General features: G+C 29.3%; 1 protein-coding gene across 1 annotated transcript; it reads right to left on the bottom strand.

Moving 5' to 3' along the window:
• Positions 1 to 1,329: 1,329 nt before the first annotated feature.
• On the bottom strand, positions 1,330 to 4,290 carry LOC111038196 (heterogeneous nuclear ribonucleoprotein L-like). Its single transcript, XM_022321205.1, has 2 exons — positions 3,353 to 4,290; positions 1,330 to 2,983 (listed from the first exon to the last, which is right to left on the bottom strand). The coding sequence occupies exons 1-2, from the start codon at positions 4,288 to 4,290 to the stop codon at positions 2,635 to 2,637; spliced, it is 1,287 nt and encodes a 428-aa protein (XP_022176897.1). The 3' UTR covers positions 1,330 to 2,634.
• Between the last annotated feature and the right edge of the window lie 15,455 nt (positions 4,291 to 19,745).

Raw genomic sequence — 19,745 nt, forward strand, 5'->3', positions numbered from 1 at the left:
ACTAAATAGGTATACCTATGACTTATCAAATTGTTCTTTTTTATTTTGAATAATAGGTACCTACATGGCTACATATTGTTTTTAGTTTAGTCTTTAGTGTTCACTACTTCACTGTAAAAATTAATAACCTGTGGTACAACAACGTTAATTTTTGTATATAAGATGACTTTTAGCATAATCACCCTATTGGTATGCTTAAATTAAGTATACTTGTCTATGTTTAAATTGGGATTTTTTCTGAATTTTTAAATACACTTGAAAACCATATATTATACGTCATACTGGAATTTTTTTGTACCACTTAAGGATGATTCTGTGTTAATATAAAATTCTGCTTTTCAAATAAGAACCCCTCTTTTCATTTTTAATTATTAAGCATATACTTGTATTTATTTTGAGAATTTGATGTATTTAAGAAGGTGGGTCTTTGAGTTAGGCATATCATTGTGTGTACTTACTACTAAGGATTACCTATAATATGTCTATTGTAATAAGTTAAGTAGATAGGGAGCTTAGACAATTTGAAAATGACAGTAATTGTTATTGATCCATGAACATAAAAATTTGTAAAAATTATCCAAGTACCTATAATACTTCATATAGTTTTATTTTCCAAAAACTAGTTTTAGGAATATTGCCCTAAGTATAAACATTTAAAGAACTCAGAAACTACTAGTTAAATTTTTTATTTATATAGGTACATCATTTTCAACGGAAAAAATTTGCGGTAAAAAGATGGGTTCTCATTTGAAAAATAAGTTTGTATTGCCACATGACTGATAAAATAGTACAAACAATAACAGAAATTTAAAAATATAGTCTTCAGGTATACTTAAAAATTCTAAAAATCAGAATTTGAGGGGAAAATGAGGGCAAGCACACTTACAAAATCACTATGTACAATTAGGTAACCTTTAACTTGCATTTATAATTTTGAGTTTAATGCAGGTAAAACTTTGTTTTAAATTGTAGCCTTGTTGGTACTTAGTTAAAATTACGTTTATTTATAAAAATTATTAGTTAATATGTGTAATAAATTAAATCTAATTATTCAACCTGCTGAGTAATATAATGGATAAAACTTTGTTATTACATAATCACCTACCTAATATAAGCCAATAGTACCTACTGATTACCCATGATATTAAGACAAATAAAAATTGACCAAATTAATTGAAGTTTAAATTTATCAATTTTGAAATTACAAATTGTTTATAATTAGGTACTTTTTTCCAGTCTTAAAAACTTACCTTTAAATAGATAACTCAATATTGTTAGGTAATTAACAAAGGTAAAAATAACACAAGGTCATTGAATCTGCAAAAGCCATTTAAATGTTGACTCATTAGATATATATTTTGCATAAAGTACTACAATATGTCAATACCATTACGATTATGATTCAAATATTTATTATTACTGCATCTAGCACAGGCTAACTGCAAAGAATAGAATTCAGTCAGCTTATTATTTTATGCTTAAAAACTAACTTATAAAACATAATTAGAATTGAAATAATAACAAAAATAGTATTAGTTAAGAGTGAAAAAATAAATACCCATAAATTAAATAATTTGCAACTGTAATTTTTGGTGTATAGTTTTAAGATAATTGTTTAGAATTAGACAGGATTGAACACAATAATTTCAAAAGTATTTTTAAGTGAATGTAAAGGAAAATAAAAAGAATACTACAATATAACTTACTCAATTACATTAACTTTTGTTATTTAGTCAAAACAATATGAAACAAGTTCACTACCTGATTGGTATTGGAGTTACTACATTCAATGATTCAAGTTACTAGGAAACTAAAAACAGTGGTAACTTATATAATTTTTTTTTAATCATATATCATTTTTATTCTAAAATTAAAAATAAAATAAATACAACCTAATAATTTATTATAACTAGTCTAATATACATTTTAAACTTTCAACTAAATCTTTATAATATTGTTGCAAAGTAAAGAAAACATAAAACAACTATGATGGATCTATTACTATTAAAACAAAACTAAAACGAATTGTCTTTACTTACAATTATTAACAAATTTAAAAACAATCTACTATCAAGCTAAATATTCCCGGAAAAAATGTTCCTCCTACAACAAATAGTACCAGTACCATAATCAATAATAATATTAATAATAGGAATCATATATTTCAGTATCATATTAAGTGTGCACGCATCATTAGCATTTTGTGACAAAAAAATATGTTTCAAATTCATTATTAGGACAGTTTATTGGCAAGATTATGGTTTTGGTCCCACCACTTATCCCTAATTTCGGCATATTCTGAAATTAACTTCATCAGAAATATTGTACACAAAAGTATAAATTAAAAACAGAAACAAAAATAGTGAAGATATGGTTTGATTTTCATAATTGACAAGTCTACATTATATAATAATACAAATACAGAAAAAAAATAATAATTATATTTAATAATAATAAATATACGAAAACATTTTAAGGGTGTGGCAGACATTAACCATAGTCCTTTTAACTTATTAATAGGAAATGTGAAACATAGTCGATTTCTCTTTAAAAAATAAAAATAACCCAATATTATGCACTAAAAAGTAATAATTGACAAACATGAGATACGGTAGTTCATTAAGCAGCGCAGTGTCACTGTGCCATCTCAGCATTCGCTATTCCTTTGGGCAGCGATGAAAAACATAGTCTGAGTAAGTACGGAAACTTGGACGATTCACATTTTATCGGCCAGTGGTTGACAGCCATTATCACTTCCACAGCTATAGCCATATCTGTAAACTCAACAAGTCCAGACGAGCTACGTGCTTCTGTACCTTTGGGAGGAAACATCTTAATGATAATTTTTGGATCAACATCTTTTACAGCTTTGCTTATTGTCTGAGATAAATCAGCTTCTGATATGTTTGGTGGAGCATTGAAGAAATGCAACACACTGGATGGGGTCTGACGCCGATTTTTTCCGTTAGAATTTGAATGGTATCTGAAAATACAATTATACATTAGTACTTAATTTCTTAGAAATTGATTTAATAAATAAACTAAAATACTTGTAATTGATAGGTAAGTAATAGGATAACTGGTCTAATAGTTTAAAGAACTATTTCAAAAGCGTTGAGAAATTTAAAATGATAAAATCAGTTATAAAACGTGTTTTTTAATTTACCTATCAAAGTACTTGATTTAATTAAAAACTATTAAACATCTATAAATATTAAATAATGTATACAATCTTATTTAAAATTAGAAAAAAACATTTTTTAAATAACTAAAATCATTACCAACCTAAACTATATTTGTAAACTAAAGTGACATTCAATATTGATATGAAGATTTGCCAAATAAATATTACCTGTTATTTTTTGAGTTGGAATAATCTTTGAATGATGGAGTGCCATCGGATAGATCATATGGTACCATAATGTCAGACAAATACATTTGCTTTGATACTTGTAGCTGTAACACATTACCACTAATAAGTGTCAGCTTATTCAAATTGTCCATACAACGATCTACAGACATTTCATTGTCCATCTGTACCATCGCACAGCCCTCCTTGCTTTTTAAGAATTTAATTTTAACCACATTTCCGTACAAACAAAACAAATTAAATAGCCGATTACAATTTGCTTTGTCGGGATCTAGACCATAAACCATTAGAACACAACGTCCTGGCGTTGCCGGATAGCTGTCGCCATAATTATTATTAGGTAAATCATGAGGTGTAGATAACAGTCCACCTCGACATTCAAAATCAAATCGAGGGAATGCAGGTCGAGTGGATATCAGAGGAGCTCTTGGAGGATCCGGTAATAGGGGTGCAGTTTTCTTCTCCCCAGGATTAGGTGTGGTATAGTCCCACGTTTCAGAGTCGTTCTTGTAGACGTTTAGCTTGGACGGCTTGGCGTACTCCACTCGCAATGTACAACACCCCTGGTATATGTCAGCACCGTCCATCAGTTGCTTGGCTCGTATGGCCTGTTCCACTTCTTCATATTCCACCATAGCTTGTACACCGCGTTTCCTAAATATAACTATGCGCAGAACGTTACCATGATCTTTGGAAATGGTATGGATGACGTCTGTGTTTATCGGGTACGTCACTTTGGTGATGGTCAACAGAAGTATGTGGTTGGGCTGCGTTTCGGCGTTCTTGCGGCGTCCGTCCTCGTACGAAGAAACGGAACTGTTTGTGGTTCGTGACTCTCGGTCGTAGTCGGCAGTTCTCAGCCGTTTGTTGGTCTGTTCGTTTTTCAAACTGTTGTAACCGTAATGGTTAAATGACATCATTATTTTCGAGAAAAACCTCGAGGGAAGCACGTCCCGAGTTCTAAAAAAAAAGTTATTTATTTGTCGCCGACGGGACGACGGACGACATGGTCCGGACAGTACGGATACCGACAGAGAGAAATAGAGAGATAGAGAAATACAAATAAATAGAATAGAGAAAAAAGTTAAGGAAGTGGAGGTTGAACGGAATTCAGAGGACTACATGGCACTTCGGGCGGACGATTCCAATTCCGACGAGGCCGAGAGAAAAATTGATCGCGTCAAAACGGTGAGAACGACGACGATGATGTGACGGTCGTCGATCGGGACCATTTTGTCAACATCGTCTCACATACCCGCAACGCCGAGCACACGATGACGATATTATAAAAGCAGCGTTCGAGTTTTGAGTATAATTAACGATATTAAAACGATAATATTATAGCATAATATATATATCGTGCTCCACAGACCAGTGCTATCATAAGACCGACGCCATTTTGTCTCGATATCTCTCGCGGAGGCGCGCACGCACGCAACTTTACTACAAACCGCGAAACTTGCCCGCACGCACTAACACGCGGCAATGGCGCGCGCACACGCGATGATGTTCAGTAATAATAGTAATAATAATTGCTATAATAAATAATTGTTATTATTATTGTATTTTATTATCGAATCGAACCCGACGGATCGGAACGTAGCAACAACAACAACAACAACGACGACGACGACGACGATAAAAAAAAAATAACCTGCCTCGGTGATCGAGCGGACTCTGGCGCAGTAGCGAAAACGTTCAGACTTCGAACGCGCACTGATCAGTGATCGCCGATCGGATGATTCGGGTTCGTAAATAATGACGACGTCGACGATAAGGCAGGCGCGCGCGAGTGGCGCGTATTATTATTCGGTCGGCACTCGGCGTGTGTGCGTGTCGCGCGACAAGTGAGCGGAAAAATGGGGGGAGACTGTGAGACACGCTCTCGGAGAAACGTTTTGAGAACCCCTCGGCGTCGTCCACACGCAAGCTGCCTGCCTGCCTGCCTGCCTGCCTGCCGGCTGCCGCTGCGGCCACCAGCAGCTGATAAACGCGGGCCATTTAGGGACGACGCGCGCCGACACTTTCGCAAGGGACCCCGCCGCCCGCCCGCCGCAGGGCACAGACCAGAACACAAAAGACTTTAATTATGTTATCGTAATTTAGCGCGAAGCCGGCCGCCGGTGCTCCGAGGGGAATTCCTTGGACGAGAGCCATCGCCGCGGCGGACGCCATCGGCCGCAGCCGCGGCGGCGGGAACGGATGGAGCGGCTTAGCTCGCTTCGCACACGTGAACGTGCGTATTATAATAATGTGTATAGAGGTACTGCGGCACTTTAGGTTTCGACTGTTTCGAGTGTTTCGACTTTCGGACGGTCGTTACGTCCGCGGTGGAGGTGTGGTGGCGGTTGGCAGGGCGATGGGTGGAGGGATGCCTCGCGTTTATTTATAGGACTATTACAATGCGGCGAGCTATGGTAACGCGCACATCGCAAAGACGTGTCTTATTTTATTGTGTATATTATGTACGTCGATCTATTAGTATGGCGATCGGTGGTAGAGGTACCTACGACGAAGATCATCTCTTTGTATGTGCGTGTGGGTAGTATGTACCCGAGTAGCTCATATTATTCCGTGGCATCTGCTTGAAAGTTGAAATGTGCAGGAAACTTTTCACGAAATACGCCCCCAACTTGGTCCCATAGTCTGTACAAGATAAACAGGTCACAGATAATTACTATATGCGTGTACCTACGTATAAGCAAAAATGTTTAGTGAACGTGGAGTCCTGGAGACAATCGTAAGTCTGGTGAATGTCGCTGAAGTATTGATGATTAAAAAAAATTAATAAAACAATTTCATTTTCGAAAATTCGAGTTTAAAAAAAACCATGTATTATTGTATTATTTATAATATATTCACTATAATTCAGTATACCTACTACCTATAGGTATTTGTCGAGACCTGTATACGAGTAGAGGTAGAATTGTGAACTTTTTTTTTTATTATTATTTTTAAGCTTCGGCAACTGAGGCCATTAACTGAAGAATTGTGAACTATTTTAGATTTAAAAAGTATATTAATTTTTTGTTTAACATTTCCGGCTATGGATACCTACAATTACAACCATAAAAAACCTTGACCCTAATGAGGCTGGTTTGCGAGATATAAAAAAAATTATCTCATGTCATGCGACTGTGCTGCAGATCACGAAGCATGTTTTCTATTCAAAAGTCATCCACATTGTGTGCGAGTGCGAGTATTGTGGGAAGTATTTTATTTAACTCAGCTCTTAACTAGGTATCTACTTAACAAATAATTGAACAGAATGATGGTATAATCGATTTACAGCCGAGGTTAATATTATGATCTTATTATATGGTTTTTCATTAAGACTGTTTTTACGCAGTTATGTAATTTAGAGCATCGATTAAAATTGAACAGCACACATCAAATATTTCTGTAAGGCTTTAAGAAAAAATGATATGATTATAGGATAAATAGTTTTTGTGAAACTTTTTAAGACAATAATGATTAATGAAACGTTTAGAAGTTACGATTTCTGTAACTGTATAAAGTCACTGTCTGATTCGAAAGACTATTTGTGCCCCCCATACTCATCCATTATCGGCCGGCACGTAGTATGAAAAAAAAAATAGTTTACCGAAACCTCCTCCTCCCACCATTGATCAATACAATAGTTCGGTCTATCCTATTATACAACACCCGACATTGCCGTGTTAAGGTGTGCCTCGTATAATATAATATTATATTGTGAAAAACATAATATAGGTAGGTACTTCTATTATACTAGATACAAACATATACAGACTACGCAGTATAGCATTGTATACAACCGTCTAAATTCCCAAGGTCCGAATATACTTTTTTTCCTGATTACCTGGTATCAAGAATATTTTTAATGTTAAACTAAATTACTTTTTACTATGACAAAAAAAATCACAAGCCTATTGTAAGGATAAATTATATAAGAGGACTTGGGATTTAATTGAATAATAATTTATAATATAGCTAATGATTGTTTCATAAAATGTATGGTGAGCTGTTCTGCTTATAGTCATATTGTGATCTATGAGAATTTTTTTTTTGAAAGAAGGATCATGGGATGAACCGGATTGACATGGATTAATGAAAAAAATGCACAATAATACAATTCCACATTCACATTTCATACTTTTTTTTTTTATATTCGCCTCTAGTGTACAACTACAATAACTTAACAACTATAATAAAATAAAATAACATGATCATTATTAACTTATATTATACTTGTATAATGGGTATTAAAATAAAAAATAAAACTAAAATGCAATAATAATAAATTATAATTATATAAACTGTGGTATTCTGTGCATGTTCACTGTTCTCGCAGGGAAGCCGTTAAAAATAACAATTATATGTATATAATACCATGCAATTAGGCATTAACATTTGAGCATTTATTGTGAAGTGCATACGTGCAAATATGCATATATAGGTATATATGTATAAAGTATCTAAATGAAGCCTAGAAAACAAGATGCATATTATGAACAGTAGGTACCTATACTGCCTACCTATAATAGTAAACCTACTTAAAAATCAATTTGTGCGCAGTTAAAATGGTGTAATGATGTTAAGACTTTGATGTTAATTTTTGAATACAATTTTTGAATTTTGCTGTAATTATAAAATTTAAATTTAAAAAAATGTTCATATATTTTTTAATCATATTTCTTTTCGACTATTTTAAAAAGTATAGAAGAATTTTCAATTTTGACCTCCCAAAAGTACAAACTAGATAAAAGTTTTCTATCAAAAACCTACTTAAAATTTATGATTGGAGAATTTTTGCTGCTAGTTTAATTGACTTCAGATACAAAAATAAATTTATAAAATATACATTGTAAAATCAATACATTTTTTGCTTCTACACTTGAAAAAAAAAATAAAAAAAAAAATAATGTTTAACGAATGTTTCTTTCTGTTTTTGTTTGTCCATTATAGACTCAAAACTACTGTTTTCAGTAAAAATTAAATATCAATAAATTCTTTGAATAGCGTATAAAGAATGTAGCTTTGTACTTCAATCCTTGTAGGGGTGTTTGGGGTGATGATGCATACATATATTTTATTTCGGCTCTCGAAAATTCGATTTTTTTGGTTTTTTTTTTCAATAACTTTCATTAAACAATTTTTTGTTCGGTCAAAAAGCTTAAAAATGTAATACACAGTTATTTAACATTATCATAACAGGAATTTAAAAAAAGATTGTTTGTAAATTTACAATATTTGTTAATGATTATTGAAAGTGAAAATCGTGGCAATTTTAAAATTATATTGTAGTTTAAAATTCCCAAAATATTTTCTGTTCATACCTAATACCTAAGATTTCAATTTTAAAAGAATGTTCCTCATACATTTTTAATACAGGAATTTAAAAAAAAAAGAAAAAAGTGAATTTTTACACAAAAACATTTTTTGACAAAATCGATTTTGTTTTTTGTTGTAACTGAAAAATGAATAACAGTTGTATGAAGTTGAAGTTTTCAGCATAATTTACTCATTAATTTGACATGAAATAATTGTCATACCGTAAAATTATTTCAAGTTATATAAAACCTTGCCTCAAAATGTATATAAGTATAACAGATTTAAATGATGATGCTGTTATTACTTATTTAGTTCTATCATCTACATTATGGCCAGCATTCCAGCAAATCTTATAAAATTGAACATAATTTTATATTTGACAATTTTTTTTTCAGTTTCATACTTTCGAGATAATTTTTCAAACAATAATATAGTAATAGCTGCGATAGGTAAGACTTGGTCGACAGAACTATCTACATATCATAATATCGTATAATACCACATACATAATGCAATACTGGATGAATCATCGTATTAACTCGTTTTTTTGTGTTATAGATGCACAGAAAAATACCTCGATGATCCATTCTATATAAATAGTGGTGATAAACGCTTGTTTTGTATTATACATTTTTAAAGGTATAATATAATGTGATCTGCATTCTACACACATAATATACACTTATTTATTTTATGATGTACTAGATACCTATCTTCTATAGTATTCTATAGAACTATACACTACTAGTTTCATCACGAGCTACGTAAATGTGCATACAACGCATCTGTAAAGTTTTGTTTTTAATGACATTTACGAGATTTGAAATATATAAAAACATAACTCATAAGACATAAAACGCATTATCATTCTGCTCTAGCCTCGTTAATTAAAAGATAATATATAACTTATACACCTAATGGTATATAATATGTATATGATGTTTTTTAGACATCTTTACACATCTCTTCATGTTATAATTTAAAATGTACGAAACTATAATAAAATTGCATATATGATACATATATATAAAACGATTTAAGTATATGACATTAATGAATATATTATTATGTATATGTAATATATATATATAATATATATACAGAATTTATATACCTACGAAATACCTACTTTTTTTTTCGTCTAATAAACGATAAATAACAACACAAGTGTTAACGCTGTAAACATTTTTGGGCTCGTTCCAAATGTTCTTTGTAATTTGTTCTTTATCCAATATCATTAAAACATCATAATTGATATTTCAAAGTCACACGTGGTCAGTATATAGTTGAAAATAATAATTAAATCACATACATCAAACAACCCACATGTGAGTAATCATTATGTTTAATTCATACATGCTTTCAGATATTTAAGTGAAATATCCAACCTACCAAGTACCAATTAATATTATGATACACTGGAAATAATATTCCTATTTTAACTTAGGGTAAAATATATTTTATAGCAGTTTTTACATAGGTATAAAAATATTTTCTTTATGTTTGTTTAATATCCGCCATATATAGTTATTATTTCAAAACGTATTTCGAAATGTTATTTAAACATCGAGTAGGTAAAGTTATAGTAGCATTGATAACCTTCAATAATTTAGGTACCTAAGTAGGTAGGTGTATTTTTCGGTTAGTACAAATGTACAATCTACACTCTTAAGTCAGTAAGTGCAATCCCGTATTAATTACTTATATAATATAGGTAATTTATCATCCAATCTGTTTTGATTCATTAAAACTGTTTGTGATTGCTGATTACTGATTTGTTTATTAATTTAATCAGACAATAAAGTATATTATCATATATGACCTATAGTTTAATAAGCACAATTGTATAATATAACATATTATGTTTATGTATTTTTTGTATTTTCATGTACAGATTACACATTTATTAACATTTTAAGAATAATTACGAAAATTAACGATAAACATTTTATTTTTAAACACTTAAGCGATTTTCAAATTGTTATGTATTGTTTATATAGCTTTTTAGAGTCCAAGCGAATATTAACGACTATTCGGTCACATTATTTACTTATATACATACATTTAATATAACACATTTTAAAATACAATACCTACGTGGCTATATGTACTTTTATATTATTATAATAATAATAATGATAATATTGTAAATTAGTGTGCTACCTAAAATTTGGAGGCAAATAGGTAAATGATTAAATGCAAAAACGTATTATAATACGTACACAATTTCTTTATTTTGTTATTTTTTAAGTATTTAATTTTTTGAATAAATACGTACATTTGCATTATATTATAAATTATAAAATTTTTTTCAGAGAACTTTTAATATTGATATGTATAAAAATTGAAATTTTAGTGAATAGACAATAAATTATATTATAATTATTAACTAGTTGCATATTATATATGCCACCATTCAACAAATTTAATTTTCAAAAATGTTATTTCTTAATGAAATAAAATTATTTAAAAAAAACTTTTTTTAAAGACGTTATTAATTTTTTATACAATGTTTATTTTCCGTTAAAATTACCATACTATTATACTACAGGATTTCGAGTTTTTTACTGTGTGTTGTCCTCGTGTTCGTATTTATAATAAATCGGTATTATAGTTTATTATAGGTGTCCGACCTATTAATATAGATATAGGTAACGATAGGTATGTACTCAAAAACCCACTTACTAATAAAACTTACAGTAGGTTGTATTTTAATACTTAATAGAAATTAGTAATTCAACTTTAAAAATATTTAAACTAAAACAATAATTTTGAGTAACGATAACCAAAAATATATTTTTTAATATTATACCTATCTACTTATTAATGTAATAGTTATGAATACTCAGTAAAATATTTAAAATTAATGGACAGTTGACTTATTCAATTGGTACACAAAAAAATTAAGGCACAAAGATAAAAAAAAAATATGTAGTTAGTAGATGTACGTAGGTGTGATACCTACCTATATATGAAATAAGAATATTTTCTGAAAACAACAAATAAAGTAAAAATCTAAACACACTATCATATAGTTGGCACTTGGCAGCCATCATGTATAAGTAAATGTACTGAATCGATGCAATAATAGGTCTAGCAAAAATACTTTATAAAATCTAGATAATGTACTGTGACGTAAAAATACGTATTTATAAATTAAATTTATAATACTCTTAGGGAATGTTTAAGTGAATGTAACACATTTTATTTTAATAATAAATTATATACTTGAAGGTATAATATTATTAATATAAATATTAATTCCTAATTTTTTCATTACCTAATTGTAATTAAATTAAATACCTATCTTAGTACCTATACAATTTTTTAGTCTGTTATAAATAATTTATTAATCAGTATTTATGAACTGTCTCCATTGATTATAAATTAAATATGTACCTACACGTTTGTATATATTTTGACATATTCCTACTTCTTGTTATACCATGCATGCTCAAATGATGACAGACATGTTATGTCATGCGTGTATAAATGTATAATGCCATCAAATGAACATACTTTATGTCAAGCACAAGCATATGTGCGATTAAATTTAATTATTACATTTTAATATCCAAGATCAAAATTTGACATAGTTAAGAATCCGACTGGGATGAAGAGGAAACTGTTCCTAAAAATAAAAAAATTTAAAATAACCAAATTGTAAATTTAGTTTTTAGAAAATGTCTAATTTCAAAAAAATTTATCTAAGTAATGTGGATTATAATTTTTCGATTTTTCAATTGGTCGATTTTTTTTTAATAATTCATAGATTTAAACAGTATAAAAAAAAGCATTTTGATTTATCCAAGTAAGTACTTGTTTAAAAATTCTCATAAAATATTTTCAAAAATTTATACTTTTTGAATTTAAAATGTTTGTACGTTAACTGCATAGATCATCATTACTTGACAAAAATAATGAGATTTAAAAAAATTGTATAAAATTAACAACATAACTTAAATAAATGTTCTTATACCAACGACATTTTCTAAAAACCAGTTCTAACAATTGACTATTTTTCAAAAAAATTATATCACATTTAAACTTATTTTTATTTTCGGTATAAAAAAAAATTGTAAATATTGATGAGAGCAAAAACTACGTTTAGTTTATCTGATCTTTCAGTTTTCCTCTGTATATTGAGATGTGGTAGATTTTTGGAAAAGTTAGTTTGACCTATCGTAATGTCATATCACTAATAGTAATATAAATAAATTATAAGAAAATTGAATATAAAAATATTTAGGCGTCTTAATACGCATATGACCTACCAGAGATACGGTATCTACATTCAAAACCTACTCACCAGAAGAAGACTCTATGTCCGAAAAAAGTTTAAGAACCCCTGGTTCAGACAATGTTAAAATTAGAAAAAATATTTGTACGCACTGGGTTATAAAGTACTGACAATAATAAACAAAATGTAAAATTAAATTTCACTTTTAGATTATAAATTATAATATTTAGGTAATAATAACTTATAAATCAAAAATAGGTATGGGTTAGATAAGACTGTTGGAGGCCTGGGATGGGAGGCATAGGAGTATATTATGAGACATTGAGACGTCCATGGTCTATGCATGATATTATAGTTCATACATATGACATAACTTATATTTTTACTAAAATATTGTATGTGATATGTGAATACCTAATAATCATGGTATAAACTTAAAAAAAAAAGATAGATGCAGATATCTTATAATCATTGATCATTATTTTATGATTCTACGTATTTTACTAATACACGTGTTTTTGTCCATGAGTCATGATTCACGTGGACCACGGTTGTGAACTGTAGCTGCAACAGTGTAATATGTTTCTATAATATATAGGTATACTGTGTAATGTGTATGTTATATTAAAAAGATATTCTAACACTTAAAATCTGGCAAGAAGCCAACCAAAGGATAAACTTGAGGATGTCATGCTTTCTTACCTACCACACTACTACACTACTACTAGGAAATTATAATTTACAATTATTACAATTTTAATTAATTTATTATTTAATTGAGTGGTCTGGTTGTCGATTTTCCAAATTTTCCGTAATTCTATCAACAATATTATAATTCTCTTCTATTAATCTACTACCGTCATCTATTTTGAAAGGGGGTGTACCGGTGTACTATAGTAATATATTAACAGAAATGGCTTCACAGGAAAACCTATCTGCAGGTTTCGTAAAATTGTCTGATACGTATTGGTAGCTGTTATTTTGATTCGAAAGAATACTTTCTACAGCCTACATTGAACTCCAGTTTTTATTTTATTTCAAAAAATGGTATAAAATAGTTTTTAAAAAAAGCTTAAAATAGTCTTTTTAAGACATTATAAATAATTTTAAGATTAAAATATTGAAAAATTAAGTCCAATGCGTCGGGCTCCTTAATTTATATTTAATGTTAACTGTTATTAATTGTTAAGTCATTTTAATCTTCAGTTGACGGATAGGAATTTGATAATAATGATGATTGAATTATTTCAGAACTCTTATTCATAAACATAGTTTCTAATAAGATGTCCATTAGGGCTAAGATCACTTCTAATGTTAATATGCTACATTGCTACCCTGTATTGTGCCACCATGGCCGGATGGAAGTGGGTATCGGAAGTCATGACGCCCGCCATTCATCTCAAAGATAGTCAGCACTTGGCACATTTTTGTTGACAAAATAAACTATTTGCTTTATTTACAAAAAATTGAAATTAACTTGGAATGTAAATGAAATATTTTTTATAATCGTCACTCCTCAACAAAAAACTTTTGAATTATGAAATATGAATAGTTCCGACGTTAATGGGCAATCGATTAAAGAGAGTCCCTAAAGCATACCGTATAAACACTTAAATATATTTTACAATGATTTGTTTTTTTTTTTTTTTGAAAATTTAAAACAATGATTTTTATAAATATTTCATACTATAACCAAACGATTTAAATATCATATAAACATAGTTTTTTAAATAAATATTTTAGGTTCCAATTTGGATCAAACTAGATATTTAAACGGAGAATTTTAATTTTAGTTGTTTTTTTATAATTTAAAAATATTATACGTGGGTAATTGAAACTTAAAAGTATATAAAATGAAATGTTTTTAGAAAAAATTAATTGAATCCACTGTTTTATTAATAGTAATAAATACATTAATTTAATAGCAATAATATCATGAAATAAACTTATATTGCATTATTATAGTATGGGCTAAAAGCCTGTTTTCGATCAGAATTGTTTTTCGTATACAATGATTTTATTATACCATTAAATTCAAATTTAACACATCCAATAGTGCAGTCACCCACTGGCTATAGGCCACACGACACATAATGCAAAGCGGAACCCACCATTTAATTATTAATTATATTATTATAATTTATAGAATATATAAGAACTTGGTTTAATTACATAGACATTATTAGTATTTTTGTTTACTTTCTAATTTCTACCGTTACTGCTATTTTAACAAATTCTATACGTAATTGATAAGTATGATGATAATATACGCATATTTATTAAATTTGTTTTTAGACAAAACTAACATATTGGTATATAGGTATTTGATTTACCGAAAAAAATTATTTTAAAATTCGTCATTATTGATTTGAGTATTAATTTTTTTGCAGTCGGTCAACATCGTATTTTGAGTCAGCAATTTTGTATGACACCCCTTTCCTATCTGATTTTTTTTGTGCTGACCCTGCCTGTATTTTACTTCAAAGCGATCAATAAATTTACATTATTTTTTAGCTGTAAGCATGTAAAGCACATGTACTGTATAAACAAATAGGTACAAAAAAAACGATTATCGATGGACCAAAACTTTGCTTAAAGTTTAAACCTTTACATTACGGTATGTTTTATACCGTGGCTAGCATATACATTTTGTAACTGCTTTGTAGGTAGATAATAAAAACGATTAAAGATAGACCCCCCCATTTTCTCAATCCCCTGTATGCGCCTATTCGTGGTAAGTTGTTATACTGCATGTGGAAGTAATTTGTTTTTTAATTTATGTTTCAAAGTTTCTGGTATTAATTTACCTATGATCTGACTTCTGGACACACGCTACTTCAACATATTATTTCGTAATCTGTAGATAGTAATTGTTATTAAATAGTTACAGCTAATCATTTTTATTTAAAGTTTTTCTTTTAATAATGAGATAAGTATATAAGGCAGGTTGGAATAAATTAGCTTTGACGAAAAGTCGTAAAAAATAAAGAACAATTGATTTATAATAATATTATAAATATATGTTATTATTATTAATCTAAATTAGATAAGTTTTTAGGTCATTAGTTTTCCCACATTTTCTTGACGTCTTAACTTATGTTTAATATAACATCAAATTACATTTTTTTTTAAATATATATAAATTTATATAATATATGTAATACGTACATTGGAAGAATATTAGTTTAAAGTTTATAAATTCAAGTATTATATTTTAATATGAATTATAGTATACAGTTGTATCATAGGTTTTTTTATTATTATTTAAATAAGGCAAAGACATTTAGTTTAATATCTGAGGTCTGAAGACTATTAGTCGGTTTCTACTGGGGGGAGGGTACGGTTAGTTTGGAACACTTGTATATGGCATATAGGGCAAGGATTGGTCACTAAAAACCCGAGTGGTGACCCATTCGAGAGCTAGTGACGCCGACTGATGTTTGACCTCAGAACACGTTAGTGACTGCAGTCAACCACCGTGCCACACTAAGTATGGCTGTATTATAATATATGTAATATGTATAGTATAGTATAGTATAGCATAGTTATATGTATTGGTTAGCCATAGTAGGTATTCTGGTAATAGGTATTACCTAATAATATTGCTTATCGTTATCACTTATTGTGAACTGTTAAACATTTACAACAATATTATATGTCAAATAAAACTAATTTCAATATATTGAATTTCGTATTTACTTAAGTGCAATATATTTTTCTAAATTTATAGTATGTTATGTACATATAATTCGATGATCCACTCTCTATTATAATGTATTAAGCGTATTATTGTTTTCATTAAGACCGCTGAATCTTATAGGTACTAACGACACTATGGCAGTACCTAACTAGTAACTACAAAAGTTTAATTCATGACAAATCATTAATCAATATTCAATAATCTATAAAATGTATACAAAGTGTCACAGAATGATCAAATCAAAAATCTTAATATCAATAATCAATTATCTCTCATTCCCACTGTCTTGAAGATCGAACTTATGAACTCCAGATCTCAAAACCTAGATACTAATCATAACAATTAATGAGAGCTAGAATTTAAGTAAGAGTAAATTCTAAAATATGAATTAAAGTAGGTGTAAGTATTTAGGTATAAAATACAAATTATAATTTATAAGTGAATCTGTGTAGTGTATATTGTACATGATTTAAATTTTTTTCATTCATTTTATCAATATTTTATGAAGAAAAAAAAATAATCATTAACTCACTAATGATCATCTTCGATAATGACTAATATCTACAACATGTAGGTTTAAGTGTTTAACTTATATCACTATTCACATAACGTATATAGTTTAATAGTTATAACTTATGAGGTTATAGGTGCAAATGTATAAATGTAGATTGTACTATTTAATTTTTTATCTAAATAGTTTATAGTCAATTTATCTAATTATGTTTCAAAGTCAATTGCACATTTTATTCAATTTATTACCTAATTACAACATTTTATTTCAACAAGTAATAACATTTATTATTATTGTTCGAATGTTTTACTTCGCCCACTTTTTCAAGTGAAAAGAGATAGGATTAGATACATGAGCGATAGCAACATCATCAGCCATAGCTAAATAGCTAATAGGTACGTAATAGTCCACAGTGCTGATAAACTTAGAGCTCTTATATGGACATAATCAAGGCCCTACTGGGATTAGGTTGAAGCGTTTTAGTATAGATAGTTATAGTATATTACAAAAATAAAGTTAAAAATTAAATTACAAATATTGCCAAGTTTGAGACTCGCATATTTGATAATTTATAAGCGCATGTTGACTTCAAATGACATAGATATTTCTACTATACCAGTGGAGTAGGATTTTTCTTAGGGAGGGGGCTATTGCATAGGAGGAAATCCATTGAAAATATTAGGGGGGGGGGCTACTATTTTTCAAAAGAACCTAAATCTTGAGGGGTATCTTAGCCCCCGCTCCCCGGATTTCTGATTATGGTCTGATAATGTGTTTAGTAAACACAGTTTACACGGCATTGGTTTAACTTGTGTCTCCCGTAAGTTTAGCATACTGATGTCCAGTTTTTACTTAAGTTTCATATGAGTTTACAAATTTGTATTTAGAAATCATTTTTCATTTTCTTAAAATCCCCCCCCCCTACACCCCTGGCTATGGCACGGTACTATACATAATATAATTTAAATTACGCATTATATCATCGAATAAAAAAAATTAAAACAATGGATAAAAGCCATACAATTGTTTAATATTAATTTTTAAAATAAGTACCTATACCTTAAGGCTATAATTTAATGATTTATGAAACTACAGTGGTCTTATACTATGTTAGCCTTAGCTGATATAGTTTATAAGGTATCTATAATTTTATTTATAAACACATATTTTTACTCGAAAGTCGCAATAAAATAATATTAGAATAATATTATATTACCTATATCTGTGTAATGTTTTTAGATAGCTGGTTCATGGTTGGTAATTTGTATATTATAATCGTTTCACAGAAACTTACGTATTTTTATTGCTCCGTTCATTTTGCATCGACAATGTGGCAATGTATGTTGAGTCCCGTATTTTAATTTACTGCGGCGAGGCACGGTAAGGTATATGACATTTTACCGTGCTGCAAAAGTTGAAAATAATTTATTCAAACTATTTACCCGCTGCAGAGTAACAAATCTAGTTTTATCTCACCAATCGGAATCTTCGATTTTTCTATATTTTAACGAATAAATTAAGAGAACAACGGCATAAACAGATTTTACGGTCGGACTAAGTTTGTATGTTAAAGAGGCTGAGCCAGTGAGCCTTAGAGATATTTGAAGTTAGTGTTTAACCTAAAACTTTCAAGTCAGTGACGTAGCTGAAACTCAGTTCTCTGTATAATACTTATCTGACAATTGTATTATTAAAGATAAAAATAAACTATGTGATAAAATATTATATTATAGTATTAATTATTATAGATGATTTTATATGAGTTCCTTATTATGGATTTTACTGGCGTCCATAAGTTATTATCAGTTCTAGCCTTCTAGGCATATATTATTATGCTGTAATAATAAAATATGAGTTAGTGGGTACTGCTTTACAATAAATTAGGTATCATGCGCTAATGGATTATTGAAGTGTTCAATTTCAATTCAATTTTGTAAAAATCTAAAAATGATTCTGAACGAACTAGTGAAGACGGTCAGCCATGCACTCAGTCAATATTACTAAGTATATTTTATGATATTATTGTTATTGCTTATAAACGTAAATTATTTTACTATTGGACATTTGTAATACATTAGGTTAAATTTTTATTCTGTGGACAATTTGAAAAATATTTCATCGTGTGTTTAAAGTTTCAAGAACCAATAAATAATATTTTTAAATTACAATACAATCGTATTTCGTCTAAATTTTTATAAATAAAAACTATGTGTCTATGTTTATACATGACTTAGATCTTTTAGTTTAAGTATGAGAAATCTTCTTTTAAATTTTCAATCTGGTATAAAATGTAAACATCTTCTAAATTGTAACTACCAAATTATGATAGTGACATAGTGGTTCCTGGTAAAAATTACTTATAAATATACAACTATTGTGTAAAATGGGGAAGCAAATTGTTGTTGGTTGAATACTTGAATATATCATACACATTTCAAAAGTAGATTTAACATAATTGTATTATCATAAAGTAAACTCATCGGAACTAATTAGTAATTAGTATGTTACTTGTAGAGTTGTATTCAACCCGGGAACCAGTTCGATAATACTGGGTACCAACTCGTAGTCGTCTCTGTTTCGATAGCAGTGTAACACGAGGAGATGAGCATAA

The sequence above is a fragment of the Myzus persicae genome, unplaced genomic scaffold (genome assembly GCF_001856785.1).
Source record: "Myzus persicae strain clone G006 unplaced genomic scaffold, MPER_G0061.0, whole genome shotgun sequence".
Lineage (NCBI taxonomy): Eukaryota > Metazoa > Arthropoda > Insecta > Hemiptera > Aphididae > Myzus > Myzus persicae.